The sequence below is a fragment of the Heteronotia binoei genome, chromosome 8, assembly GCF_032191835.1.
Source record: "Heteronotia binoei isolate CCM8104 ecotype False Entrance Well chromosome 8, APGP_CSIRO_Hbin_v1, whole genome shotgun sequence".
Lineage (NCBI taxonomy): Eukaryota > Metazoa > Chordata > Lepidosauria > Squamata > Gekkonidae > Heteronotia > Heteronotia binoei.
The window spans coordinates 74341312-74368325 of NC_083230.1; the positions used below are offsets into that span (position 1 = coordinate 74341312).

Genomic DNA, 27014 nt, shown 5'->3' on the forward strand with positions numbered 1-27014 from the left:
AGCTGCATCTGATCAGGGATATAGTGTCCAGCAGTGTTTGCTGAATCACCAGCTTGGTGGTTCTTATTGACAGCATCCAATGGACAGCATTATTGATGTAACTGACACAAATTTGAGCAGACTTCAGAGGGTGGTGGAAGACAGGAGGACCTGGCGTGACTTTGTCCATGGGGTTACAAAGAGTCGGACTCAACTGTGCGACTGAACAACAGCAAAAAGGAGCCAGGGCAATGGGGAGAGAGAATCTATTGTGAGTTACTAATGACTATGAATGATCATATCTGCAATCATAGGCAATTTGAAAATAATAAAGTAAGTTGTGGCTTGTGATATTTCTGAAGTCTATGGTGGACTCAGAGGGAATTCCAGAGATTTGATGGAGTGCAGAACTCCTTGCCTCTCCCTTTTCTGGTTAAAGCAGGATCAGTAAATACATTACTAATGTTTACAAACTCATTGTATACATATGTATACAAAAATATTCCTGTTTGCTTAATTACAAAATAATTATGTAGACTGTAGAACTCCGCTTTTCATGACGCAGAATTTCTTTTGTTGGTAAAGAACTTTGACATTTTTAATGTAGATTGCATACAGTTTATAGGGTATATATGTTGTATGCAGGATTTTGTTTAATATTAGTGGTGATGTTTCATTTACCTGTTTATGCAGCTTAGTCGCTTAAGTTCCAACACTTTGCAGAACATCCCAGAAGAAGTCCGTGAGCATGTAAAGCTACTGTTAAATGTAGCTCCTGCAGTCAGGCCAGATGCAGACCAAATGACTAAGGTGAGCAAGCAGAAACAGCTACTTAAAATAGTTGCACATCTTAAATAGTTGCACATCTTAAAAAACTGCTTTGATAGCCAAAATGAACTTTTAATGTTTTTTTGAACATCATTCTGGTGTTGAGAGTCCTTAAAGGTCTGTTTATTTTCCCTTTCTTCATGAGGTTAAACTTTCTGTTTTATTACCCAAAGTGGATCACAGGAGCTGTTCTAACACAATGTGCTTTTTAAAGATGTTGTTTTGCTGCTATCTAGAAAATAGGTCATATTTATGAAAACACAGGAAAGGAAATTTCCTGTAGCAGCCACCTTGGCTATCATACAAGTCAGGTTTGTGCTTCTATGCTTTTAGTGTTGTAATTTACCATCAGGAATACAGTGCTTTGATGACAAAAGATTTATTTGTTATTGCACTTATACCCGCTCTCTCACATGAACAGGCTCAGAATGGGTAACATGATAAACTTAATATACATTCTAAAACACTGACAATTCTAATAAAATAAATTGATAAAATGCAATCAACAACGCTACTAATAGATGGTGTAAAATCTCAGAGGAAGTATCTAAAAACTGTTTGGTACAAAGGAGAAAGGGGGAGGGGAAAAGAGAGAAGGGAAGGGAGACCAGTCAAGATGCAAAACCATCACTGCCCTCAACCATACACTTGGCAGAACAACTCTATCTTACAGGCCCTGCAGAATTGCAGGCCCAGATCTCACCTGGAAGAGTATTCCACCAGGTCGGAACCAGAGCCAAAAAGGTCCTGGCTTCAGTTGAAGACAGCCAGACACTCTTGGGGCCAGGAATCATCAGGAGGTTTTTATTGCTTGAGCATAGTACTCTCTTGGGGGTATACCAGGAGAGGCAGTCCTGATAATATGCTAGTCTCAGACCATTTAGGGCTTTAAAGCACCAAAACCTTGAACATTATCTGGTATTCATATAATTCATTGGAAAAACCTGATAAAAAACAATAACTTTTATTCAGTGCCCAGGAAAAGGAGAAATAAGGAGGTTCTGCAACAAAGTTTAAAATGATTCATTAGTAACACACAACTTTCGTTGAGTTCGTCAGCTAATAATGTTTTAGTGTCAACTCCTGGGTGCACAGAACAGTTAACAGCCAAGCTTTTATTCTTGTGGTAAAGGCTAGCCTTCTCTCAGCCTTAGCATCCTCATGGTAAAAATAGGAGTTCCTCTGAGAAGTTACAATTCACTAGCCAAATAGGAGTCAAGTTGCATTTTTAAGACTAACTTAGTTTTATTCAGAACGCAAGCTTTCGTGTATTCTCTAAGCACACTTCATCAGACGAGCAATCCGGTACAGTGAGCAAAGCTGGTAGTGAGTGGCTCAGAATGCAAACTGACTACCAGCTACATGTGTCTTTGCTCACTGTACCGGATTCCTCATCTGATGAAGTGTGCTTAGAGAGTACATGAAAACTTTCATTCTGAATAAAACTAAGTTGGTCTTAAAGGTGCAATTTGACTCCTATTTTGTTCTACTACTTCAGACCAACACGGCTGACTACTTGGATCTAATTCATTAGCCAGTTTGCCTCAGACATAAGGATTTGAGACAGCTACAGCTTCTTCCTCATATATCCATTATACTGCTTTCTTTTCCACCAAAGGCAGAATCTGAAAAAGGATTTTCAGCCTTCTATAAGCCCAAACCTTATCATCAAACATTAATTGGTTTAGCCTATTTACACACAAGGCAGACTCCTGCTAACATTCTGGTGACACAAACCTCATATGAGCTGACTGGTTTCTCTGTCTCCCACCCCTTCTTCAGCTCTCTTTGGATTTCAGTTGGTTGCTAGCTACTCTCTACACTCTGCGAACAGGCGCACAAGAGATTGGTGATTGACAGAAGGGTGCAGGACTTCTGTTGCAATATCCCATTCATGAATTTTGGAAACCCTATCTTGAAAATGCCCACTGTGATAACTTTGTTTCTTTGTTTTTAAGATACCCTTCTTTGACGATGTTGGTGCAGTGACTCTACAGTACTTTGATTCTTTATTCCAAAGGGATAATCTTCAAAAGTCACAGTTTTTTAAAGGACTGCCAAAGATTTTACCAAAATTACCTAAGGTCAGATTATTTTAGTAGATCCTTGCTATGATATACAATACCATGTGTGTTGTGGTTGCGGCTTGGATGCATGCTTTGTCAGTCCATCACAGACTGTATTTTTGGGAAGGGTTAGAAGAAGACTGCAGATTTATATCCCACCCTTTTATCTGAATCAGAGTCTCAGAGCGGCTAACAATCTCCTTTATCTTCTTCCCCCACAAGTGGGATTGAGAGAGCTCTCACAGAAGCTACCCTTTCAAGGACAACTTTTGCGAGAGCTATGGCTGACCCAAGACCACTCCAGCAGCTGCAAGTGGAGGAGTTAAACCCAGTTCTCCCAGATAGGAGTTCACACACTTAACCGCTACTCCAAGGGCCTGAAGAATATAATGTTCTCATTTAATGTTGTAGTTGAAAATTCTGTTGCAGCAGACAGCACCTTATTTTTAGAAGTCTCCAATACTTTTAATTGGATTTTAGGAATAATGTTGGTCTTGCAAGTTTCCTTCATTCAGAATAAGGCCAAAGAAAAGCTGGCTTCTAGAAGTCAGTGAACACTGAGAATAACCCAGGGTATGAATCCCTGCTAATATTTTTATGCAGTATTGGCATTCATGGAAAAGCCATTGTATGTGCAAGTGCTTGGGCTGATAATGTGAAAGCTTCTCCATTCTTTATATTTTTTTGACCTTTTTATAAATGTGCACGTGTTGATTTTTAAAGAGAACCCATTTACCCTGTAAATAATGTGTCTATTTTCTTTTAGCGTGTTATAGTTCAGAGGATTTTGCCTTGCTTGACCTCTGAATTTGTAAATCCAGACATGGTACCTTTTGTTTTGCCTAATGTTTTGCTCATTGCGGAGGAGTGTACCAAAGAAGAATATATCAAGTTAATTCTACCTGATCTCAGCCCTGTTTTTAAACAGCAAGAACCAGTCCAGGTATGTGTGTGTGTGTGTATGTATGTGTGTGTGTGTGTGTGTATATATATATATATATATATATATATATATATATATATATATATATATATATATATATATATATATATATATATATTTCCTTAAACTTCATTCTCCTTTACCTATCCAGAGTTTTCCTAACAGCACTGATCAAGTGCTAAAATATCTTAACTGGTTGTCTGTCTCAGTGGGAAGCAAACTAAATTTCTTATCTATAGCTTCATTTGCTGTCTGTTTCTGTGGAATTTTTACCATGGTAGTATCTTCCAAAGCCAGTAGATGATATTTTGTAAAGGAAAACTGTTATCCCAAGGTACCACTATAGTAGCCCCAATTAAAAATAATACTTTTAAAAGGTAAGCAGAAGTTTTGCTTTTTCTCCTGAATATCTTGTACCATTGCTTGGTACTGCTCTGTTTTGATTGGGGAGGTCAGCTAGATAACCACTGGGGTTTACATTTCTTCTTTTCATCTTCACCTTAAAAAAAAAAAAGTAATAGCTGGAATTTTAAAAGCACGAAATACATAACAGGCATTGTTCTGTGCCTTTGTTAACCTGTTCTCTATGTTGCTTTAAAATTTTGTAAAACAAACAAATGCCTCCCTATGATATACTTGCAAAATAGAACATAAATATTGCATAGGATTGGGCCTTATGATTCCTGTCTACTTGTGCAAAATGCCTTCTACTGTAAGAGGTTCTGCTGACAAAAGAGGCAAGAGAGATGACCTCATTCACTTCATCCTCTTCACTGTGACCAGCTGTGTTGCACAGATTCTTATTATCTCTGTGGGCCTCCCAGTTCCTCGCATCGACTTTTTGGCACACACAGGTAGCTGCTGGTGGAAGGAAAAGTGGGAAGGATTTTCTTTTGTCAGCATATCCTTACTAATGCTACAAAATATCCAACCCATTGAGTGAAAATGTCACCTACTTCTAAATTAAAGTATTTTTTTCCACTAAGCTGCTTGAGTACTTACCCAAAGCATCCAGACAGAACCAGCTGTTCTAATAATCTAGGATTTCTTTTTTGCCAGAAATAAAACCTATAAACCATGGTTTCTTCATGTTTCCAATTGTAAAATTCAGTGAACTCTTAGTTTATTGTGACAGTGTAGTGTTGCCAGCCCCCAGGCCCCATCTGGGGATTCCTGGTTTCAGGGTCTTCTCTCCTCCGCGAACCAGCTGGCCAGCGGGGGGAACCTCTCTGCTAAACAGGGACATTGCACAATGTCTTTGCCCACCCCTGAAACCCCCCAAATCTTTCCACTGGACAGGTGAATGGACCCGGCAATTCTATGCCAGTTCACTTTAGAGACTTAGTACTCTTGGGCATTTAGTGTTAGCAGCTTTTGTCCATCAATCTAACATATGAAGATTTGTGTGTGTGATAATAACTTTCTTCCTGTGTGTGTTTAAAAAAATAAAGTAATGTTTGGATATTCTTGTTTTCCATGCTCACAGGCTAGCAACATGGTGAGTGCATGTAGTCTGTTTCCTTAACTATTTGAGTATATGAGTAAATACCAAATATTGCAATAAAAGCTGCTAACAAAAAAATCCTTGGCACATCTAAATGTTTATTATTTAAAAAACAGATTCTGTTGATATTTCTTCAAAAAATGGACTTGCTCCTAACCAAAACTCCTCCTGATGAAATAAAGAACAGTGTTCTACCAATGGTCTATAGAGCCTTAGAAGCACCTTCAATTCAGATACAGGTATGATAACTTCATTTTTCCCAGTCTTTACCACTGAAGAAAAAACCTTATTTTCTCTGTCAAAAGGAACCTTTTTACTGTTTTTTTTCCAGAAGAAGGGAGTTAAGCCCAAGAATATTCTCTAGTGGCTTTTCTTACCTACCATTCCTCTGTTGAATGTCATTTTCCTCTCATTAGAGTTAGCAAAAAAATGCTAGGGGAAAGTTGTTTCAGTTTTTTGGCAGAGAGCATTTTTTCTATGGCTTCAAAATCTCTATGAATTTTAATTCTCTGTTCCATAGTCACAGCCACTACTGAGAAAGCTCTTGTCGCATTGTACTTCCAGTTGTGGTGGAGGGGTATGCTTCCACATGCAGTAGGTTCCTGTTAAGTAAATTCTTCAGATACTGTGTATCTCTGCCTAGGGACATGCATTCAGCAGAGACAAGGCAGTGTTTTTTAAGTAATGTATTTTATCTGTTTTATATTGTAAATTTTAATATTGTTTTAATGTTAAATTTCTGATAGAATCCACCCTGAGCCTGCTTTTTAGGAAGGGCAGGATATATAAATCTAATAAAAGAAAAATAAAATAAATACATCAAGATGAATAACTACCTCCCAAAAACCCCGTATCGGTATTTTTCAGGTATTACATCAGCCCAATATAGATCTGAGGTCTATATTCGGCTACCAATATAGCCACGCCCCCAAATAGCTGATTTTGTTCCATTTTTGTTCAGGTGCTTTCATCTATACTGAAATCCCTGACCATTTAAACCTAACAGCTGGGGAGTGGAGCCACAGCTGTTCTGTTTACATGCCTGGTAGTCATTTTAGGGTTCCTTTTCTCCCCTGCTCCAGAGCGGGGAAGCAAAAGGAGCACTGAAATGGCTTCCTCCCAGGGAAACTGATCAGCCCAGCAGGTCTGCTTGTCAGATGACAGGCTTCCCAGGGTGGAGACCTTAAACCCCTCTGCTTTGCTTACCCCTGCTCTGCACCAGGGGAAGCAAAATGGAGAAGTTAAATGGCTTCCTCCCAGGGGAAGCCGATCAACCTGGTAAGTCATCTGTCCACTGCTCAGCTTCCCTGGGAGGAAGCCTTTAAACCTACTTTCTCTTCTCCTCCTGACACATGCTGGCTGCTGCAATACAATTCAGGGAGGGAAGGGCAGGTATTTAAATTTTAAATACCTCCCTTTTCCTCCCTGAGTTATGTCTCAGAAGTGGCATGCATCAGAAAGTAAAGGGAAGGCATTTAGAATGACTGCTATCTTCCCTTCACTCCCTGACACCTGCTGCCCCCATGGTGCAACTCGGGGAGGGAAGGGAAGGAGCCAGATGTGTTCAACAATACCAGTTATTTCCCAGACTTAGAAGTATACTAATATTTGGGGGGGTTCATATAAAAATTGTGTGTGTGTGTGCACACCCCTATATTCTGCCCCTTACACTAAAGGTTCAAACCAGCACTTTAAATTGGGTCAGAAAGATGTTGAGGAACACCATGATATGGTCTTTGTAGCTAATTTTTGTTAGAAACATAAACAATGTTGTCTGAACAAGCTGTAGTTTCTGGTCACACTTTAAAAGCAGCCCTGTTTATGTCTGCTGAGGTATTATGTCTGTTGAGGTACCTCACATGGTTATCACTATACAATATCCATGATAAAACCAAAAATTATTTTAAAAGTCAATCTGAAAATTCACTTGATTTAAACAAACTAGAGCAGATTGTCTAAGTCAGTCAAAGTAGAAGCACTGTTTAGGAATTATCAATCCGAACAAACGAAAAGGGTTTTCCTTTTGGCATCTCAGTTAAAGTAACTGCATCTCACAGATCTGTTAAGGAAGAGTGTTTGTCAAATAGGGTTGCCACCATTGAAATGTTCCTGTTCCCAGTTGTTGCCTAACTTCTGAGGATATGGGTAGGTGACAAAAGGCCTCTGATCCGAATAAATGAGTGGGCTCAGGTGGGACCACATGATGCACTACAGTAGCCTAATGCTGGACATAATTAAGCTTGATCATCCTTTTCCAGGGAATAGTGCTACCACTGGCAAAGTAGCCCAGGCTGAAAACACACTCCTTCCCATCACTGCTGCTTGCACATATAAATCTAGTGGTGGCTTCAGGAATGTATTGCACATTTTCAGCACAGCTCTGTATCATTGTGCTGCATGTCTACTATAGCACAGTGCCAAAAGGGGCTCATTATTTATACTTTGGCTCCTTGGCATGAGTAATGGCATGGTATTTTACTCCCTGTTGGATTCCTGACAAAGATGAGCCTGTATAAAGAATTCTGGCACAGGTCACATTTTTCCTCAGGATTGTATAATGCAAAGTCTAAAACTTTTCAGGAAGATAAGGAAGTAACTTTGTTTTGAATGCTACTTACTACATTATGTATTAATTGTGGTAGAGACTTGTTTGATTATTGGCTTCTGTGACAGGCCCTTTCTAGAAACTGAAAGGACCCACATTGCCTCTTTGATTAAGCTGGGAACTCTGGTTGGTTTTGAAGATAGAACTTTCCCCTCAATCAGGATGTTTTTAGGGTAGGAAGTATAAAAGCTTAGGGTCAGTGCTGTTAGGTAGGTTTTGTATTTAGCCTGAAGAGTACAGAAGTCACTGAAGCAGGAGGTTTAAAAAAACAGTGAAGAAGAGTTATTTGCGTACAGGTTATGTGATAAATTCTCTTTCAAGCTTAAAGTTACCAGATTTGTTCATCACCAAAGACAGACCTCTCACTTCTGTCTTTCTCCAGAGGTAGAGTTAAACCACTCTGCCATGGTACCAGACAGATATAAATACAAAATTATCTGCTTCCTTGCTGAGACAGTTCCCAACTTTAACTGTCTGCCCTCCCCCTCAGGCAGCCCTTCACTTCTGTTCCCTGTGCTTTCTCTCTCCCATCCCCCCCCCCCCTCTGAGAGGAGATTGGACACTGGAGCAGCACTTCTATAGGCTGGGGTACTGCTGCACTCTAGCTTTGGCATCTCTTTGTTAGCTCTTGCATTTACGTATTAATTGCTGCCATTCATTCATCTTACCAGCCACCTGATCCTATTTCAGCTGGACATGCATCTTGGCCCCTCCTAACTGGCAGCCCCCACCCTCTCTTTTCCTGCAAGCAGGACATGAGGAAATTCTGTTCCACTGTTTGAAGAAGTGCGCTTGTACTTTGATTAAAACTTTGTTGATCTTAAAGGTGCCACTGGACTCAAACTTTGTTCTCTCGGGCATGACAGCCTCCTGTCCATCACAGCTTCTTTTGGCCATTTGTTACCATCCGTACAGTTATGTTCATAACATCAGTAAGGGAACTTTGCATCATTGTTTCAGCTGTATAGTAAGAGCAGGAAAAAAATTGTAGATGGAACATTTCAAATTTAAATGTCAAATTGTGTACTATTTATTTTTAGATTAGAATAATTGTGGTTCTTCCATTTGCAGGAGCTATGCTTAAACATAATTCCTACATTTGCTAACCTTATAGACTATCCATCAATGAAAAATGCACTGATACCAAGAATTAAAAGTGCATGTTTACAAACATCATCCCTTGCGGTAAGTTAACTTCTGTAACATCCAGAAGTCTTTAAGTTTTTCCCCCTTTGGCTTTAAAGAAAAATCTTACTTTGGTTTGCTTTTTAAAAAAAGTTCAGGCGGCTTTGGCAAATAATCCTCTATAGCATCAAATTGTGTGGAGTTCCTTTATTTTGTGTTAAAATGATCAAAACAGCCATTTAGAGGTTTTAAAACTTTCTTTTACTTGAAGTCTTTATGTGTAGAGGTCAGTGATTGTTGGAACTTTTCTAATATGAATAGTAGAACACTGAAGTTAAAATAAAACAAGGATTAGGGAAGGCTGCACGATTATGGGTATAAGTGAAAGAAGCGTGTTAACTCCCCTGACCTTTCCTAGATAACTTCAGCATTGATGCAGTCTGGGTAAAGTCTCAAAGTAAGTTTGAGAGGGACAGGAGGATTCATGTGCAAAGAGAGAGAGAGCATTCAACCTATAACTGAAGGAGCAGGATGCAGAATTATTTTTACATCTGCCCAGCAGTGATCATGAAGGTTAATACTGCAAATTTAAAATAAATTGTTCTAATTAATGTACATTCTAAGTTACATTGAGGTTGAGAATTATGTTTTTAATTATGTTATTTGTAATAAGGGATGGTAATGCCAGAGGTTGAAAACAGCATCCCCAGCTCACAACTCACAACCTTGCACTTTTTAACTTATAGCATCAGTTGTGTTGCACATTAACAGTGTTTTCTCTGCCCCTGCTGAGTATAACTGACTCCTGAGGCAGGGAAGCATGCAACATGGTGACATGACAACAGTGGGCAAGTAGTACTACACATGACAGAGAGAGAACTTGTAGCAAATATTTTGTTTTCAGTGAAGCCAAAGAGCTAGCATTGTTTTGGGGGCGTCCTGTAAAAGTACTAAAAATTCAAATCATTTAAAAATTATTTTTACATGTTTAATCTCAATGATAGTTTGTATGGACTAGTTTAGAATTAGAGTCCTTGTGTGGCTTTTGATCTATTTTGAAAAACATGATTGGCTCTTGTTCTTTATGTTATGTCTTTTAAAATAAGTGTGTCTTTCTTGTTTACTAGGTTCGTGTAAATTCCTTAGTCTGCTTGGGAAAGATTTTGGAATACTTGGATAAGTGGTTCGTACTTGATGACATTCTGCCCTTTTTGCAACACATTCCTTCCAAGGAGCCTGCAGTTCTTATGGGAATCCTTGGTAACACTGCTCCCCCCTTGCTTTTTTGTGCTGTCTGTAATGTCTCTGTGGTATTTGTGTTTGTGGCACCACCATTGATATGTTTATCAAACCTGCTAATCATTTATTCATTAATTTAATAAATTGTTCTCAAGGTACTTTGGAACCAAGAAGATAAAAAATTCAGTGTCTGTTCTACCAGTGTCACATAAGTAAGCCAAATATCTTGTCAAAGGAATCTTTTTAGTTGTTTCTCAAAAACATGGGAGCTATCAAAACTTCCTTTAGCATTCTACTGTTTACTTATTTTGTTAGATTTGTATCCCGCTTTCCCGCAAGCAGGCTCAGGGCAGGTTCCATCATATGTTAATAATACTTAAAATCACAACATTTAAAATTCACAGATTAAAGCATCTAAAATTCAGCACAGTAATCAGTGCCATAGTAATTACAGTAATCTTGGAGTTGACACTTTAAAAAATCCTATTGTTTGTTGCCAGTCAACAGACTTCTTGGGGGAGGGGTGTTAGATAAAGCAAGGCTCCTGAAGATGCCCTTGTTACACAGGCAAGTCTACATGGAAGGAAGAAATCTTTAAGGAACTCTGGGCTACAGCTGTTTGGGGTTTGAAAGGTTAAAAAAAAACCCTAGAAGTCAAGCAGGTGCCAATGTAACTGTTAAAAATATACTCCAGAAGGCTAAACCCTGCTACAAGTCTGGCACTCATAATTTGAACCAGCTATAAAGTTAGCCCATAATAGAATGCACTGCAGAATCTGGAGGCCATCAGAGCATAACTGACTAGATCTAACCTAACCCTATCTGTCAGAAGAACGGTACAATTGACAAACCAGTTGCAAACAAATACCTGGCTATGATTGCCACCTGAACATCTTGATGTTGCTCCAGATTCAGTACTTTCAATTTTAATCTGGGATTTTAGAGGGAACACTGCCCTGTGTAAAACACCTGATGCATTGTCCTGACCAGCAATATTTCTGTCTTCTCTGAGTTATGTTTTGTTGTTCTGTCCAGTCCCTCACTGATTCTATAAGCTGGTTCATTGTGCCGTCGATTCAGATCTCTGGACGATTGCATTTAATGGCTTCATATTATTTATTTATTACATTAGATTTCTATCCCACCCTCTCCGCAAGTGAACTCAGGGCAGCTAACAACATTCATTTCATAAGTTAAAACCTATAAAAAACCAATAAAACATATTTACAATTTTAAATTTTTAAAAACCATTTCATGGTGCTGCATCGCTACAGTATACAATACAAGCGAGTTCTTTCCAGATGGTGATCACCTAGTACTCTATATGATGTCAGGTGGCAGCTTTCTCCCTCTTAGATATCAAAGGCCTGTCAAAACAATTCGGTCTTGCAGGCCCTGCAGAAAGTGGAAAGATCCCGCAGGGCCCTTATGGTCTCCGGGAGAGCATTCCACAATTCTGGTGCTGCCACTGAGAATGTCCTAGCTCACGTTGAACATAACCTAGCCTCCTTTGGTCCAGGGATGGACAATAGATTTTTTGTCCCTGAACGCAGTGCTCTCTGGGGAATATGTGGAGAAAGGCGGTCCTGCAGATAGACAGGTCCCTGACCATAAAGGGCTTTAAAGGTCAATACCAACACCTTGAAGCGGACTCGGAACACAATAGGTAGCCAGTGCAGCTCTTTCAGCACTGGCTGAATGTGCTCCCATTGAGGGAACCTCATTAACAGCCGCGCCGCAGCGTTCTGCACTAGCTGTAGTTTCCGAGTCAGCGTCAAGGGTAGCCCCATGTAGAGAGCATTACAGTGATCTATTCTCGAGGTGACCGTAGCATGGATCACCATTGTTAAGTTGCCGTGCTCCAGGAAAAGGGCAACTGCCTTGCCCACCGAAGATGAAAAAGGCGGCTCTAATAGTGGCTGCTACTTGGGCCTCCATTGTAAAAGAGGACTCAAGGAACATGCCCAAGCTCTTGACCTTAGGGCCTGGTATCAGTGACACCCTGTCAAGAGCCGGCAGAAGGATCTCCCCCGCCCCCCCCCCCCCGGACCACTGCAGCTCAGGTAGAGAACCTCCGTCTTCGTCGGATTCAGCTTTAGCCGACTCAGCCTGAGCCAAGATGCTATGGCTTGAAGAGCCAGGTCTAGATTTTTCGGGGTACTGTCGGACTGGCCACCCATCAATAGATAGAGCTGGGTGTCGTCTGCATATTGGTGACATCCCAGCCTATACCTTCTAACAATCTGGGCAAGGGGGCGCATATAGATGTTAAATAACATCGGGGACAGAACCGCTCCCTGTGGCACACCACATATAAGTGGGTGCCTTTGGGATGATTCCTCCCCTATCACCACCCTTTGTCCCCGATCTTGGAGAAAGGAGGTCAACCACTGTAAGTGCAACCCTGAATTCCCACATCGGCAAGGTGGCTAGTCAGTAGCTGATGATCAACCGTATCAAAGGCGGCTGACAGATCTAATAATAACAGCAGTGCTGAGCCGCCCTGATCCAGGTTTCTCATGAGATCATCTATGAGAGTGATCAGAACCATCTCCGTCCCGTGACCTGGTTGAAAGCCGGACTGGAATGGATCCAGTGCGAAAGTGTCATCCAGGAATCCCTGTAGCTGAGTTGCCACGGCCCGCTCTATAACCTTACCCAAAAAGGGAAGGTTTGATACTGGCCAATATGGCCGGATCTGCAGATGGTTTTTTCAAGAGGGGATGGACCACAGCCTTTTTAAGAGGTGTGGGAAAGATCCCTTCTACCAGGGATCTGCTGACAATACCTTGTAGTGGCTCACGTAGCAGTGCCAGGCTAGCTTTTATAAGCCAGGACGGGCACGGTCCAACCCACAGGTCGTAGGGCATACAGCAAAAAGGATCCTGTCGACTTCCTCCAGGCTGAGTGGATTGAAGGAATCTAGAATTGGACCAGAAGACGCATTCTGTGCCCCAAGTTCTTTCACTATATCAACTATGGTGGGAAGGTCGTGTCGGAGCGACGAGACCTTATCTGCGAAAAAACTCGCAAAAGCTTCACAGCCAATTTCCAATTTTCTAATGTTTGGTATACCTTGCGGTAAAGTTGTTAATGACCGAATTATACTAAACAATTGTGCTGGGCGCAAGGTCGCAAATGCAATCTGGGACACTAAGTAAGGCTTCTTTGTGGCCCGGACTGCCATCTCATAGGTCCGCATAAATGACCTATAAGATGTTCTCGTAGCTTCGTCGTGAGTGCATTGCCATTGTCTCTCTAGTCTTAATCACTGTTTTATTGATCGCAGCTTCAGGGTATACCACGGAGCGGATCATGAATGAGGATGAAGAGGGCGTCGGGGGGCGATCTCGTTGATGGCTGTAGAGAGCTGGTTATTCCAGATCTCCACCAGCTCATCCAGCGAGTCACCAGAGGGCCAGGGATCCTGTAAAGCCATTTGAAGCTGCAAAGGGTCCATCTGGCTTTGTGGGCGAGCTAAAACTTGCTCACCGCCTAAACGGGGTAGGGGTGGAATATCCATACAGGCCCTCAGGGCATGGTGGTCAGACTATGACACTGCCTCGGCAGAAATCTGATCCACTACAACTCCCGCCACAAAGATCAGATCTAATGTTTGCCCAGCGCGATGCGTAGGCGCTGTTATATATTGGGAGAGCCCCAGTGCTGCCATGGAAAGCACTAGGTCCGTCACCCACGTGGAAGCACGTCCTTGGCATGGACATTGAAGTCACCCAGGACTATAAGCCAAGGATGCTCCAATGCCTAGCCTGCTACAACCTCCATCAGGGACGGTAGGGCACTGGCCAGTGCATTAGGCAGACGGTACACCAGCCAGATTACCAAACTCTCCCCCACATCCCACATCAGGTCAGCATACTCCATGCCCACGATCTTTGGCGGCGGAAGCACCCTGAAGGAGCAATCCTCCCATATGAAAAAGCCACACACCCCCGCCCGCTATTTCCGAGCCTGGTGAAGAACGGAGAACCCAGGTGGGGCCACTTGGGAGAGAGCAACTGTCTCCCCGTCCCGCACCCAAGTCTCTGTCACACAAGCCAGGTCCACGTCCTGCCTGATAAAGAAATCCTGCAAGACTGAGGTTTTATTATTTATGGACCAGGCATTGCACAATACCAGGGACGGAGGCGAGTGTTTCCACTTGGCCGCCATATTCATATTGATATAGTATGAGTGAAGTCATACAGTATGGAGCATATCTTTCTTGAACCTGGCTTCTAGAAAGGATCAGAGCATTCACAAAACTTACTAAATCCATCCATCCTGGATATTTGCTACAGAAGGGTACTAAGGCCTATCACACTGTATGTTTGAGTGGTCCAGAAAAGTCTCTAAGAACGTTTACCTTGTCCATCTCTTAGCACAGATCATATAGAAGAACTATTAGAGCAGTCTTAGAAACAGTGTCTGAATCAGACTGAAAAGGACCCTGATACTGGTATCAGCCAGGAATCTTTGGAACTGCACCATCACCATGTGCTCAAGAAACTTTGACCAAAAATGTGATGTAGGAGTCTATTCAATAATTGTTGAGATTACTGACATCAAGTATTGGTTTTTTGGGTGTGGCCTTGTACTGACCTTCAGGGCCATACCTCAGTTAGACATGTTAGCTGTTGACTAAATTTGAATTCAGAGGATGAGCAAGGATTGAACATACATATGATGGGACTTACTTCCTCAAGGATCTTGTTGGGGTTGGATAAGCAGAAATTATCCATGAAAATAGGTCAAATGGAATTTGGTATCTAAAATAACATTTCATTGGATAGGACTATTCATGACATATTTAGCAACTTGGTGATAATGGCTCTATTTTATCCAGGGGTGAAGATGCAAAGACTCACAATTCAGAAAATCTTTGACTGGAATATCTCTAAAGAGATGCAGGGATCATAGAGAAGCTGTTTTTCTTAACTATCATTGCCACAGAGTAGGCTCTAGGCTGAACTCCAGCTTTTCCTTGAACACAGTCAACATAAATTTTCTACCATTAATACTCTAGCCATTTCCCCAACCATTTCATTGTCCCCAACTGTGGAGAGGTTGATGACTTAGCTGGTAAAGTATCTGTTCAAGATCCTGGAGAGCTGCTGATTGTTGGAGGAAACAATACTCACCCTGATAGACAATTTAATGTGTCCAGCTTCTCAGTGAACCAAGGAACGTTACAGATGTTATCAGTCGAGAGTATATCCAGGAACAATAGTATCAACTGTTACACATTCCAAAGATTTCTTATAGGTTTAACAAGACACCAACCAGTAAATCTCAAAGATCCATCAAAAAACTACAAATTAGTCATCCTCTGGAGAGAGACTATTCTAACTGGTGGTCCTCCCCTGTAGTCCTGTAAGTTTGGACCTATGGAATAGTGATCTGGACATAAAAGAATAACTGTAACTGTGACACACGTACTCAGATCACCATATTCCTCACCTGAACAAAAAAAGATCAAGGGTGTATGTGTTAGGTGCTCTGCAGTCACTTCTGACTAATAGCGAACCTATGAATTAACATCCTCCAAAACATTCTGTTGTAACAGCCTCTCTCAGGTCTTCCAAACTGAGGGCTGTGGCTTCCTTGATTGAGCCTATCCATCTCATGTTGGGACTTCTTTTTCTCCTGCTTTCAACTTTTCCAAGTATCATTGTCTTTTCCAGTGACTCTTGTCTTCTCATAATGTGAGCAAAGTATGATAACCTCAGCTTGCTTGTAGGGAGTGCTCAGGCTTGCTTTGATCTAGAGAACTCACTTATTTGTCTTTTTGGTGGTCCACAGTATCCATAAAACTCTCCACCATCACATTTCAAATTAATCACCTTTATTCCTATCAGCTTTCTTCATTGTCAAGCTTTCAGACCTAGACATAGCAATAGGGAAAACCGTGGCATGAATTCACTTGACCTTGGTTGCCAGTGACATATCTTTACACTTAAGAATCTTTTCTGGCTCCTTCATGAGTGCCCTTTCCAGTCTCAGTCTCCTGATTTCTTGATTGCAGTCTCTCTTTTGGATGATGATGCAGCCAAGGAACAGAAAATCTTGAACAATTTCAGTTTCTTTAAAAACAGAATAAATGGTCGTGAAACAAAACCATCACACACTGGTTATAGCACACCTGTTTCTTTTAAAATTAACTATAACTTTCCTGTAATCTATGAAAAATGCTGATTTTCTTCTGAAATTCACTCACCTGCTTCAAGACTTAATGTAAATTTACAGTATGATGTCTAGTGCCCCTTTTCTGAATTCAGCTTGAACATCTGGCATTTCTTGTTCCATATATGATAATGGTCTTTATTGTAGGATTTTTAGCATCGCTCTAGTTGTGTGAAAAAGTAAAGTGATGGTCCAGTAGTTGCTATAATCTTTTATGTCTCCTTTTTTGGAATTGGAATATAAATTGAATATTTTCAGCCTGTGGGCCATTGTTTTGTTTTCCATATTTGCTGGCATATTTTTAAGGGAAGGGGAAGAATCTCAGCAAGGTGTAATGCCATAGAGTCCAACTTCCAAAGCAGCCATTTTTTCCAGGGGAACTGATCTTTATCATCTGCAGACTAGTTATAATTCCAGGAGCTTTCCAAACACCACCTGGAAGCTGGCAACCCTAATTTCTTAAGGTTCAAACGTGTAGAGATGGCAGGTTTCACAAATGCTATTTGCCCCCACCCCACCTGCTTTGCTTTTCTATGCTGGATTTCAGTACTAGTCTCTGAAATGTATCATTCTAATAGAAGCTATAGTAAGTGTATGTTTGTGTTCTGATTCCACTGGGGTCTATTGGTTACATACTTGACATTTTCAAATTTGCTGTGCAGTCTGAGAAAATAAGTATGTTTAATTGAAACTAGTTGTTATTTGAGCAACATGTATTGATAACAGTTCATTAAAATGGAAAGATCTGTAGGTAATGTTTAATGTTTCATTACAGGTATTTATAAATGTACATTTAGTCATAAGAAGCTGGGAATTACAAAAGAGCAACTTGCAGGAAAGGTGCTGCCACATCTGATTCCTCTTAGTATTGAGAACAATCTTAATCTCAATCAGGTATGGTTTTCACGTTCTGTTCCTATTCAAAACGTGTTTACTCATCTCGTTAATTTCAGCGGAACTTCCTTCCAAAAAAGGAAGAATGCACACCAGACAAGAATGCACACTTTTTGTTGCTTTTTTATTTTTATTTCATTAGATCTCACTATGATAAACTAAACTTGATGATGATGTTTCAGTGTTATATAAATATGGTAAACAGTTATCTGTTTCCCAGTTCAGTCCCGAATGTACTTTCAGTTTCATATTGTTCAGGTACCAGTGTCTTCTATCCACTCAGCCACTACAACTTCTCACTATCTGTCATATAAAATGCATCTCCTCCTAACAAGGAGGAGACATGTATATGTCAGTTTAATGGTCCTCTAATTAATAGACACTGTAACACACAAGTTTCTTTTCCTGTTTTACAGATTATCAAAATGACTGAAGATCAAATGTATGTTCCTAAAAAACGGCATTTGATTTTTTTTTCAGTGAGAGTATTATGTTTAGATTACTAGTATTTATTCAGTCTTAAAGATCTGGGATCCACAGAGATCGGCATACATATATCTCATTCACATATTCATGGTACATATTAAATTGTAAAGTTGGAAGGGACCTCCAGGGTCATCTAGTCCACCCCCCTGTACACTACATGAAATTTAGAACTACCTCCCCGCCATGTGCCCAGAGACCCCTGCTCCATGCCCAGAAGATATGTGGTCAGTTTTTCTGTTCTGTAATGGGGGTGCAGCTCCAGAGGTACACTTTATATAAAACCTAGTTTGAGAGCCAGTTTGATGTAGTGGTTAAGTGCGCAGACTCTTATCTGGGAAAACCTGGTTTGAGTCCCCACTCCTCCACTTGGAGCTGCTGGAAAAGCCTTGGGTCAGTCATAGCTCTTGCATAGCTCAGCCTCACCCACCTCACAGGGTGTCTGTTGTGTGGGAGGAAGGTAAAGGGGATTGTAAGCTGCTCTGAGACTCTGTGATTCGGAGTGAAGGGTGGGGTATAAATCCAGTATCATATTATTATTATTATTATTGCTTCTTGGCCTATTGGCTAAGATCAAGTATAGTAATAAAACCTAGTTAGAATGCTGTGTGAGGACTTCTGCCGAAGTCTGTAATATCTTTAGCATGCAGTACCACTATTGAAAGGTAAACCACAAGATGGAACATGTCCCTGTTTGTCTGTTTGGGGGGCTTTTTTTGTTAATTATACGGAATCATAATTGCAGTAAATTTCTTAGCTTTGATGAAAAATTAATACACCTCTACTTTCTATAAGAAACTAACTCGAGTACGTTTTGCTAACATGTTAGACTTGCTTCTGTCTTGTAGTATAGGTTTTCTCATAGTGGTACCATCTTTAAAATATAAATCTGCTTATTTTACAGCCTATTTTAGAGCTATTTCTGCTCATTGTATTAAAGGTAAAGGTAGTCCCCTGTGCAAGTACCAGTCATTTCCGACTCTGGGGTGACGTTGCATCATGACATTTTCACGGCAGGCTTTTTTATGGGGTGGTTTGCCATTGACTTCCCCAGTCATCTACACTTTCCCCCCAGCAAACTGGGTACTCATTTTACCGACCTTGGAAGGATGGAAGGCTGAGTCAACCTTGAGCTGGCTATCTGAACCCAGCTTCTGCTGGGATAGAACTCAGGTCGTGAGCAGAGAGCTTGGACTACATTACTGTAGCTTTACCACTCTCCGCCACAGGGCTCCTAGCTCATCGTATTGGTCTCTCTTAAATCATTCTGGGTACCTTTATTTAATGCTAGAAAGCTATTTTGTTTAAAATGATCCTCACTTGAGAAAATATTTCTTTCCTAGTTTAATTCCTTCATTTCAGTCATAAAAGAGATGCTAAACAGATTGGAAGCTGAGCATAAAACCAAACTTGAACAAATTCATATCATGCAAGAGCAGCAAAAGTAAGTGCATAATTTCTTGTACTTACAGTGAATCAGAAAATCTCTTGCTGTTTATATGCTTGTAATTTTCTGTAGTCCTTGGCATTATTTCATATTATACCATTCTAAATACTGCACTTACACTGCTTAGCTTTCTGTTTCTTTTCAACAGTAAGGTTTCTAGTTTGCCTTTCATGGTGATAGATTCTTAACAATATATATTTTTTCACATTCTCGGTGTGGGTTTCTGTCCTGCCGCTTCTGTGAATTCAGAGTACTTTTTTGAGATTACAACAAACTTGTTAAATTGTTGCTTAACCAGGCCAGCAAGTGACGTTCACAGTTGAATAGCAAATTAAATCTAGATAGATCCAAGCAGGCAGCCATGTTGGTCTGAAGCAGTTGAACAAAGCAGGAGTCAAGTGGCACCTTTATGGTACATAGCTATATATGGCTTTCCTCACTGTGCTGGATTCCTCATCTGATGAAGTGTGCTTAAGAACGCACAAAAGCTTACATTCTAAATAAAAATTGGTTGGTCTTAAAGGTGAAATTTGACTCCTGCTTTGTTCAACTTAAATCTAGGTTTTTCATTCTGACCATTTAAATCATACTGAGCTAACTTATTCATCATAGTGTGTTGAAAGGAAACCAGAGGGAAACTGTTTAAACAATCATTCCAGAATGATGTATTATATCCAAAGACTTCTGCCAAATGAGATAATTCTTTCACACCAGAGGATGCTCTTCCTTTATTTCCTTTATTGTTATTTAACCAATGTGGCTTGTGAACAACTATTTGAAATATATAGGTTTGTGTCCTGTAATGGAGGCACATTTTATTGGCGCAAATGCATTCAGAAGCAGGAGATTTGAAGTCTCAGTGCAACGTGCTAGGATCAGAGAATCATAGTGTTGGAAGGGGTCTCCAGGATTATGTAGTCAAACCCCTTGCACAATGCAGGAGATTCACAAATACCTCCTACACTCAGAAAATGGCAAAAACCCCTCCAGGATCCTTGGCAATAGTAGCCTGGAGAGAAATTGATGCCTGACCCCAAAGTGGTGAACAGCATTTCCCTGGGTGTATAAGAAAGTGCCATGAGAACTAAGCACTGATGCAACACTTCCTGCCTTTCTTCTCATGATCTTCCTAAGTTCACAGAATCAGTTGCTGTCAGATGGCCATCTAGCCTCTTTTTAAAAACTTTCAAAGGGATAAAAGCACAAGTCCTCTCATAGATCAAAAACTGGCTATTTAATAGGAAACAGAGTGAGTATAAATGGGCAATTTTCACAGTGGAAGATGATAAGCAGTGGGGTACCACAGGGCTCAGTACTGGGTCCGGTGCTTTTTAACTTGTTCATTAATGATTTGGAGTTGGGAGTAAGCAGTGAAGTGGCTAAGTTTGCGGATGACACTAAATTGTTCAGGGTGGTGAGAACCAGGGAGGGTTTTGAGGGATCTGTCAAGGCTGGCCAAGTGGGTGTCAGTGTGGCAAATGAGGGTCAACATACCCAAGTGCAAAGTAATGCACATTGGGGCCAAAAATCCTAACTATAAATACACGCTGATGGGGTCTGAAACTGGCGGAAACTGACCAAGAGAGAGATCTTGGGGTCATGAAAATGTCAAGACAGTGTGTGACTGTAATAAAAAAAGCCAATGCTATGCTGGGAATTATTAGGAAGGGAATTGAAAACAAATCAGCCAGTATCATAATGCCTCTGTATAAATAGATGGTGTGGCCTCATTTGGAGTACTGTGTACAATTCTGATCACCACACCTCAAAAAAAAAATATTATACCGTTGGAAAAAGTCCAGAAAAGGGCAACTAGAATTGTTGAAAGGTCGAAACACTTTCCCTATGAGGAAAGGTTAAAGTGTTTGGAGCTCTTTAGCTTGGAGAAATGGCGACTGAGGTGTGACATGATAGAGGTTTACAAGATTATGCATGAGATAGAGAAGGTAGAGAAAGAAGTACTTTTCTCCCTTTCTCACAATACGAAAACTCATGGGCACTCAGTGAAATTGCTAAGTAGTCAGGTTAGAACGGATAAAAGGAAGTACTTCTTCACCCAAAGGGTGATTAACACATTGAATTCACTGCTACAGGAAATGGTGGCAGCTACAAGCATAGACATCTTCAAGAGGGGATTGGATAAACTTATGGAGCAGAGGTCCATCAGTAGCTATTAGCCACAAGGCATAGATGGTACTCTCTGTCTGGGTTAAGTGATGTTCTGTATTCTTGGTGCTTGGTGGGGGGGGGGCAACAGTGGGAGGGCTTCTAGTGTCCTGGCCGCACTGGTTGGCCTCCTGATGGCACCTGGGTTTTTTGCCACTGTGTGACAGTGTTGGACTCGATGGGCCACTGTCCTGATCCAATATGGCTTCTCTTATGTTCTTAGCCCACCATCTCCTGAGAGCCCCTATTCTACTGAGGAAATGCTCTGTCAGCCAGAAACTCTTCTGATTTAATTTCAGCCCATTGGTTCTGGTCCTACCTTCTGGGGCAACAGAAAACCATTCCACACCATCCTCTGTATGACAGCCCTTCAAGTACCTGAAGATGGTTATCATATCACCTCTCAGTCGTTTCTTCTCCAGGCTAAACATACCCAGTTCCTTCAGCCTTTCCTTGTTGGATTTGGTCTTCAAACCCCTCACCATCTTTGTTGCCCTCCTCTGGACACGTTTCAGCTTGTCGCTATTCTTCAAATTGTGGTGCCCAAAACTGAGCACAATACTCTACATGATGTCCAGAGCAGAGTAAAGTGATACCATCATGATCTGCTGATACAGTCCAAAATCTCATTTGCCTTTTTAGCTGCTACATCACACTGCTGACTCATGTTCAGTGTGTGGTCCACTAAGACCCCTAGATCCTTTTCGCACAAGACAAGTCTCCCCCATCCTATAATGATGCATTGGATTTTTCCTACCTAAATGCAGGATTTTTCATTTACCCCTGGTGAAATTAATTTTATTTGTCTTATCCCAGTTTTCCAGCCTGTCAAGATCATCCTGTATCCTGTCTCTGTCTTCTACTGTATTTGTGACCCTTCCCAATTTAGTATCATCTGCAAATTTAATAAGTATTTCCTCCATTCCTTCATCTAAATCATTTAAAAATCAAGGACAGATCCGTGTTCCTGGCTATCTAAAGGCGCCCCTCCAATCAGCTGATCAGCAGGTAAAACCACGCTGCACGGCCCTGCTTACTGTCAGGACCAGCATCCTGAAAGGGTGGCCTCACTGCTGCTGACTCCTCTCTACTTCCTTCCCATCCAGGAAGTAGAGAAGAGTCAGCGGCAGTGGGTCCACTTTTTCAGGATGCTGGTTCTGACAGACAGTGAGCTGGGCCGCATGGCATGGTTTTACCCGTCGATTAGCTGATCAGCGGGGGGGGGTGCCTTTAGATAGCTGGGAAAGTGGCGCTAAAGCCTGTTCCGGCATTGAAATAGACATGGGGTGGAGAAAGAAGGGGGGAGGAGGAGGCTCGTGGGGAGGGGGGAGTCGTGGGGGGCACTGTGGAGGGGGACAGCAGGCAGTAAGTCTGCCTAGGGTACCATGGAGGGTCAGGCCGGTACTGCTTGTATGACAACCTCTTTTGCTTTTATTTAATTCTGTTTTAATCTTTCTTAGGATGTGACCTGCCCTGAGCTCACTTGCAGGGAGGGCAGGATATAAATCCAATAACAGAGTGTAAATTTATTTATTTATTCATTCATTCATGTTACTGCTTGTCAGCAGCAATATTATCAGCTGCCTTGATTTTATGCAAAAAAATGTTGGTACATGTGTTCTTAAGACTCCATAGTGACCAAAAGTTGTAATAGAAGCACATATTGATTATTGTTGTTCTGAATTTCAGATTTGTTTGTTCTTTCCATTTATCATATTTAAACCTGTAACTAGCATGTCTTACTAGACTGATTTCATGAGTAACTGTTCTGTAGTACTTTTAACAACTGTATATTGTGCTTCAGATCTTTGGATATAACAAACCAAATGAGCATACCTGAAGAAACGAAAGCTAATAATCCAGGCAATCAGGTATGCATCTAACTTTATTCAATTAGCTACTGTAGAAATTTAATTTTGTATTGTATGTGATTAATCTAGCCTTCTTTAAATCTGTAAATCAATACAATTTTTATTTGAACAGATTGACAAGGTGTTTACCAATCTAAAGACAGATATCTTAACTGCTGGATCTGACTGTAAAGAAAATGGACTGTTGAAAAATCAGAGAAAGGTGAGATTTATTGTATTATGTGTATGAGGCTGATTTATATCTATAAGCTTGTAAATGGAATGTAAAAACCCAAACTAAATTGAAAGTCTCTTGGCTTACTGAAAATCCTTACCAAAACCAGTTTAAAACAATCTTGGCTGCTGTTACATTCTCTCTCCTGGCTGGTTTAGCAACCCTCTTTGTATGCAGAAGCTAGAGTGGCAGGTAGGATTTTAATAAATAGGAAGGTACTCTCTGTTATTGGGCAATAGTGTGCTCTGAGGCACTTTAGAATAGTTTCCCAGATGGTATAGAAATTTTCTTGTCTATTTCAGCTACAGTCCTCATGACTGCAGAGAACTCAGAAAACAGCAGCCAATTGTTACCAGGGCTTTTTGTCTTGTTTTTCAAAGTCAATTCCTCATATTTTCAGTCTTCAAGAAAATGCCAATTTATTGACCTACTTAGCATATAGCACAATCTTAATTATAGCTTTGTACATGTTTGTTCAGATGGTTATTTGCCTTTTATATATATACCTGTTTGGTCTTGGGTTTGCATCTGTCTAGTCCTTGAGGATCTTTTCTTCATGTTTGTTCAGGACCAGTGTGGTATGTTAGGATAGCGTGTCAGATTAGAATCTGGGAGACCCATTTTTGAATCTCCACTCTGCCATGGAAGCTCCTGGGGTGGTAGTCACATAACTCTCAACCTAACTTACCTCACAGTGTTGTTGTGAGGATAAAACAAATAAGAGGAAAACTGTGTGAGCCACTTTGGGTCCCCATTTGGGTGAAAGCATAAAGTTATTCCCATAGGTACCAGGGAATAAATCTTATATATATATATATATATATATATATATATATATATATATATATATATATATATATATATATATATATATATATATATATATATATATGTTGCAGTTTTACTTTCTTAAAACTGGTGATGTGTGGTTTACTAGGTATAACCTGCTCGTGGCTGATTCTACTGGCCCTTGTCTCTTCAGCCTCTAATTCACCTCAGGACCAGCACCTGAGGCCGAAGCATATTCACATTACCTTTTCATACAGTCTGTTTTATTTTTAAAATGTTTCAACACCCTTTTTTCTCACCTGGGATCCAGGGCAGCAGAGAAAGAAAGCAATAAAATACAACAATGAAGTCATTCATACTAGTCAGGTTGCCCAGTTATATCGGTTCATAAAAATGCCTATTCCCTTTCAAATGCTCTTCTAAAGAACTCTTTTGCATCTCTTCCTAAAAGACAACATGGATAGAGCCTTCCTCAGGTGTGATGTTCTACTGTGTGATATCAGTCACCAAAAATGTACTTGCTAGAGCACATTCAATTCTTAACTTTGTGCAGAAGGGGACATATAACAGACTCTGTTGTGAAGATCTCAGTTGTCATACAGGCATGTATAGGGAAACATGGTTCTGCTAGTCTGCCATGCTATGAAGGGCATCATCTATTCAACATAGCTACCTTCTTGTTACAGGGCTACTGCATTATGGACCAGTTGTAGTTTCTGAGTAGGGGTGTACAATTTTTTTAATCTGTATTTTTTGGTTCAGATCTATTTGACCTCCCAAAATGTCAGTATTCCCAAAAAATCCCAGATCCCAATAACAGTATGGTATTTGGATCTGGGATTTTTTGGAAAACCTGGATTTATCAGGTTTAATTGACCTGAGAAGAGAAATACTGGTAGGAAAAAAAAGTGTAAACTGCACTGCAGGAGAAACTGGACTGGGACGGCTTCTCCTGCACCACACTATTAAACACAATGCAGGAGAAGCTGGCCCCAGGATCTGCTGTGCCACAGCTAGCAAACTGCTCCATGCAGCTCAACCACCTCAAGCTGAGCCAGTGGGAACAGTCTGCTTCCACCAGGACAGCTGATCCGCAGGCTGTCTTCTACAGTCCCTTTAAACTTTAAAGGGACTGCACTAGAAGCCTGACAAATAGCTGAGAGTGTTCACACCTCTCTGCTGTTTTTGAATCTATCAGTAATTCCCAAATACATCTGGGATTTTCTTGGGGTTTTCTTTCCCCCTGAGAAAACCCAGATACATTTGGGAAGCTGAAATATACCCAGAAAATACCAATAAGATATTTTTCAGGTATATTTTTGGCTCAGGTAGAAGAAGATGAAGAAGATATTGGATTTATATTCCGCCCTCCACTCAGAGTGGCTCACAATCTCCTTTATCTTCCTCCCTCACAACAGACAGCCTGTGAGGTGAGCGGAGCTGAGAGGACTCTCCCAGCAGCTTCCCTTTCAAGGATGACCTCTGCCAGAGCTATGGCTGACCCAAGGCCATTCCAGCAGGTGCAAGTGGAGCAATGGGGAATCAAACCCGGTTCTCCCAAATAAGAGTCTGTACACTTAACCACTACACCAAACTGTGTAGCCAACCACTACACCAAACTGTGTAGCCAAACACACCCCTATCTTCAAGAAGTTATCTTCAAGAATAATCTTGAGACTGTATGATTATAGGGATCAGGATGACTGAATGAGCTGTCTCCATGAAGGGAGATAGTCTCCTGGCCAGGTACAACTGGAAAAAGCACTCTGAGTCAGTATGCTCACATATTTGTCTAATAAGATGTAGTAAGACTTCGTAGGCTTTTCACTGGATGAAATGACCCACCCTATCCAGAGTGGTGTGATCCCCATTCCCTGTAGGGCATTATCTGTACCTTAGCAGCAACATCAGTCGTTGTGCTGAGCATCTGTTTAAGGTGATGTGCCACACTTGCTGAGACTGTCTGCTGTTTAAACCTCAGTGGACAGTAGGAGAAGCAAGAGAAGAAAAGCTACTTGCCTCCTGGTTTTGGTTAAGCTTCTTAAAACTGGCACCCATTAGTAAGATGCAGGTTTACTTTAATTGCTGAAGCTGCTAAAGGGAATATAGCAAAGGAAAGAGGAACTGAAGGAGAAAGCATGAGGAGGCAGATAAAAACATTCCTCAGCATAAATCAGAATGTATGAAAGCACAAGAAGGGCTAGAGGGAAGAAGAAGGAAGGTAGAAACATAGAGTGTAAGAAAATCTGAGGAGAGGAGATTGAAATTCATTTATTTCATTTATATGGAAAACATGAGGAAGAAAGAGAAGCAATTTATGTAGTGACAAGTGGAGGACCAACAACGAATTGTGAAGGCATCAATGTATCCAGCTCTCTCACTATTTCTACTTTTCCTTCTCCAGCAGCTCCCATAGCTTCTTCCCTTTTTTCTTATTAATTCCCATGTTACTTATTCATTTGTACCACTCTTTTCTTTCCAAAAGTGAGTTACATCAGGCCCGTAGCCAGGAAATATTCACTTGGGGAGCCCTGGGGAAAGTGGTGCCCCCCCGCCAAAAAAAGCCCCAGATGTGTACTGACATCACAAAAATAGTTCTTGTAGAGGTGGGGCACCTTGATAATTGTAAACTCTGGTGTCCAGGAGAAAGGGGTATGCAAGCCATGGGAGCCTCCTTC

The 27014-nt window shown here is 40.9% G+C and overlaps 1 protein-coding gene and 1 pseudogene across 3 annotated transcripts in view; both read left to right on the top strand.

Moving 5' to 3' along the window:
• SCYL2 (SCY1 like pseudokinase 2) overlaps positions 1 to 27014 on the top strand; it is a 47251-nt gene that overhangs the window by 15370 nt on the left and 4867 nt on the right. The window contains exons 7-17 of one of the 3 annotated variants that reach the window (XM_060245238.1): positions 673 to 789; positions 2766 to 2891; positions 3640 to 3816; positions 5303 to 5314; positions 5437 to 5559; positions 8997 to 9110; positions 10178 to 10310; positions 17248 to 17366; positions 19193 to 19293; positions 23267 to 23333; positions 23446 to 23535. In XM_060245238.1, coding sequence (XP_060101221.1) covers positions 673 to 789; positions 2766 to 2891; positions 3640 to 3816; positions 5303 to 5314; positions 5437 to 5559; positions 8997 to 9110; positions 10178 to 10310; positions 17248 to 17366; positions 19193 to 19293; positions 23267 to 23333; positions 23446 to 23535 — 1179 coding nt within the window. Of the gene's footprint in view, positions 1 to 672; positions 790 to 2765; positions 2892 to 3639; positions 3829 to 5302; positions 5315 to 5436; positions 5560 to 8996; positions 9111 to 10177; positions 10311 to 17247; positions 17367 to 19192; positions 19294 to 23266; positions 23334 to 23445; positions 23536 to 27014 lie in introns of all 3 variants that reach the window. The other 2 variants (XM_060245239.1, XM_060245240.1) reach the window with 2 other exon arrangements.
• LOC132576718 (U2 spliceosomal RNA) lies at positions 18397 to 18524 on the top strand (annotated as a pseudogene).